The sequence below is a fragment of the Fusarium coffeatum genome (assembly GCF_003316985.1).
Source record: "Fusarium coffeatum strain FIESC_28 chromosome Unknown BRIP53273_contig_475, whole genome shotgun sequence".
Classification (NCBI taxonomy): domain Eukaryota; kingdom Fungi; phylum Ascomycota; class Sordariomycetes; order Hypocreales; family Nectriaceae; genus Fusarium; species Fusarium coffeatum.
The window spans coordinates 1-3,653 of NW_022158264.1; the positions used below are offsets into that span (position 1 = coordinate 1).

General features: G+C 48.4%; 1 protein-coding gene across 1 annotated transcript; it reads right to left on the reverse strand.

Annotated features, from left to right (window-relative positions):
* Window positions 1-716: 716 nt before the first annotated feature.
* On the reverse strand, window positions 717-3,278 carry FIESC28_11729 (uncharacterized protein; the record flags this gene model as incomplete). The annotated part of the gene is made up of 6 exons (XM_031165844.1): window positions 717-770; window positions 824-934; window positions 984-1,358; window positions 1,409-1,741; window positions 1,791-2,921; window positions 2,982-3,278. 6 exons carry the CDS (start codon window positions 3,276-3,278, stop codon window positions 717-719), a joined length of 2,301 nt encoding a protein of 766 aa, XP_031010097.1.
* Between the last annotated feature and the right edge of the window lie 375 nt (window positions 3,279-3,653).

Genomic DNA, 3,653 nt, shown 5'->3' on the forward strand with positions numbered 1-3,653 from the left:
CCCCCCCCCCCCACAGTTGCTATGCAGCCGCATTTCCTGTATTGTACATGAACCGGCCCGGTGCCGATTACGGAGCCGTCCGACTGTCGGTTGCGAGATACTGATTGCTGTTACTACTCGTGACTCTCAACATCCAGAAGCTTTCCCTTTTGGGCAGGTTAAAGGAGATAGAACCTTACGCTATAGTGGTTTATATACACGCATCTAAAAAGTTCTGGGCAAGTCAAAGGAGATGGCATACTATAGGGATTCAAATACACCCATCCATTTTTCTTTGGGTAGGTTAAACGAGAAAGTACGCAATGACGATTTGTGTATATACACCAAAAAAGGGTTTGGGCAAGTTAAAGGAGACAGCATGCCATGACAATTTTGACACACACATCCAAGAAAATTTCAACAGTTCTTACTTATCACAAGGACGAAATATAGCCTTCTTTCACCCTGGCAAAGTTCTTGTCTCAATTTCAACCTTGATGCCTTCGTGAGCATCGACGAGGCCACCATGCTCCACACCGTCAAGTCGCCAATCTAAGGGTGAATAAACTGGCTCTTCTACCAACTCTTTAATTGCGTTAACCAAGTCACATAGATGCATCCGGATCCGATGCCCAAAGGAATAAAAAACACGCTATCACCAATGTAATGCCAATGCCGTGCTCGAATCACAAAATCAATGCTCGCCATGCTCCAAACACCCTGTTCAAACTGCAGCTTCATTCTTCCTTCTCATGCTCTCGCATGTATCTCACAAACGTCTTCTTGTGTGTCTAAAGAAACCCATTAGTATTGCAAAAGCAGAAGAAATAACAAGAACACTGACCATTCCAGCATATCTACCATCCTTGAGGACACAGATATATCGCAGTCCCAGCTTTGAAAACAACTCATAAACCAAGTCCATTGGTGATTTGATGTCCAGCGCAACAGGTGCCTATTCAGTTAGCTACTATTCATGTGGAAATTACCACAGTACAACTCACAGGATCAATATACGGCGTGAAATCCGTCGGATCATGGGATTGGTCGTCCTCGTCGATGCTAGGAACTCTATCCATCAGGCACAGGTTTGTCGCCTCGTCTTCCAGTTGGTCGAGAGCGTATCCGAGATCAGGCGCAGGAATAAGCCCGACCAGGATACCATGTCGCACAATGGGCAATCCTCCGTCGAGCTCACCGGCTCTATGCAAAAGTTCAAGTTTGACTCGTAAGCTGGTAGCAGGTACTACTGGCGAATTCGTTATGTCAATGATCCGTTCTTTTCGAATCCTTGGTACAATATCGGCCAGGTCCTCCGTAAAGATAGGCTTATGTTTATTGTCGAGGAACGGGTACGAGTTCATGCTGGTAAGAAGGTCCTGATCAGATTAGTTGCTGGCCAGCTGTGAGGAATAAACTGTACACTCACATAGATGCTGTTTGGTTCAATGGCGTCCGAGGTCCATTTGGCCACCAGAATGGCCAGCGAGAATGGCAAAACGTAATCGAGACTACCAGTAAGCTCAAAAAGGATGACGGCGAGTGTCACAGATAGTCTCGTTACACCACACATGGTGGCACCGGCTGCAATGAGACCGTACACACCAGGCTGGATGCAAGAACCATCTCGACTGAAAGCGCAATCTCCCCAGATACCCCAATCTGGAACACGTAGGACAGCCCATTGCACGATATGACCGACGATCCGGCCCATCAGACCACCAACAACCATGGACGGCACGTAGATACCGGCAGGGACTTTCTGTTTTACGGATCAGTTTATGCTTTTGCCTGTTGGGTTGAGAACTTACAATTCCGAACGTGATCACTGTCAAGAACCCCTTGATCAAGAGTGCCACAAATAAATGGGAAAGGATAGGGGGGATTTCGTCAATAGAACCAGGACACAGAGCCCTTTCTTCCCAGTCAATGTTGGAGCCTTCGCAAGGCGAAGCCAAGTTCAGAAGCAGTTCGGCGACCGGAAGCTTTGTCAAGGAGTTCCAATAGCTCATCAATCCTGTCACCAAAGCAACAAGAAGCACTTCCAACAAGGGGTACTTCTTGATCACCTTGATCTTTCTGAAGGATTGAGCCCAATACTTGGAGGCTTTGATGAACAGAGCACCCAATGCCCCTCCAATGACACCGACGAAAATGAAGCTGGCGAGCTCGAAGTATTCCCAGTCGACCAGATATCTCACTTCAAACATCACAATCTTGTGAGTACCATATGGATTGAGGAATTTGAGAGACAAAGCAGCAACAATGCAGCAAAAGAAAGTGCGGAACAATGTCTTAGCTGGAAAGAAGTATGAAACCTCTTCTAAGCCAAACAGTACACCGCCCAAGGGAGCACCAAAGGCAACAGCAACTCCTGCCGCCGCAGCAGCCGAGATGATCTCTCTTCGCTTGCCATCATTTCGATCGTATTTTGAGAAGATTCGGCATGCAATATTGCCCACGCAGGCGGCCATATGGACGTAGGGACCCTCTTTTCCGAGACTCATACCAGATGCGACACTCAAAATCAAGGCTACCAGTTTGACAATCAAAGTTCTGGCACCAAGGAAACCGTGCAGAACAAAACCGCTCAGGATGACACGAACCTCAGCAACTCCACTGCCAGCCGCTGAATAGTAAACCATGGGTGGGTTCTCAGGTTTAGGATCGTTTTGCGGCTGAGGTGTTGATGCCTCGCTTTCGTTCGAATCGTCATATGTCTGGTGAACGTTATCGACCGCCAGGTTCTCGTCAAGAGTTGTCAATTGGTACGCCGACGGAACAACGGTCTTGGTCCACAGCGCCATCCAACAAGCAATTGCAGAAAGAACAAGGACAAAAGCCATATAAATCACGAAGCTGCTCCAAATCTCCCCAAAGGGGTTGTTCAGCTTGTATGACCACGTTGCCCAGTCGTCGCATGTAATACCGGGACAGCATCTCTATTGCCAGCGTCAGTCGACATATTTCATGGTAGAAGACAATGCCTCCAATCTACTAACCTTTTTGTTAAGATACCAACCCCTGGTGCAGTAACCGTCTTTGAAATCAAAGACAGTAGATTCAGCAACATCAACAGTGTAAGCCATCAATGCGACAATGAAGCCACATAAAGCGCTCAAGATCCAGCCCTGAGCACCGTCAAAGATAACGCGCAGCCTGCCCCAGAAGTCCTTGCGACTTCGCAGTTCTTTGACTCTGTAAGAATCGGCGATGGCATCGTGGACCCAGTCGGTGCTGGTAAATTGATCGTACCACATGCGCTCGTCCGGGAAGATGGTGCCCTTGGATTCGGTCATGGAGGACTCGTGCCGATCTGAGAGGGCATTAACCAATCTCGAACTCCATGAGGGATGTCTACTGTGATTTCGCGAGCCATGATAAGCACCTGTATAAAGGGGAATCGATTAGCAAGATTCAAGATGGTACGTGTACCATGGTGCTACGAACCCAAGTAACTGTGCTCCCGCGATAAGGTACCCCTTTGCTGACGACTCGAGGTTGCTGTGCTGATCCGAATGTGCGATCTTGAAGTCGTGAGTAAAGGAGTTCGTTCATCGAGTTCGCCTGCGGAACGATTTCGGGGCAGGGGCTGGTGTCGGCGGGTAGTTCGTGGTGAAGGCGGCTCGGAGCCATCTGGCTCTTGTCCTGCCATGATGGTGGAAATGAAGCTC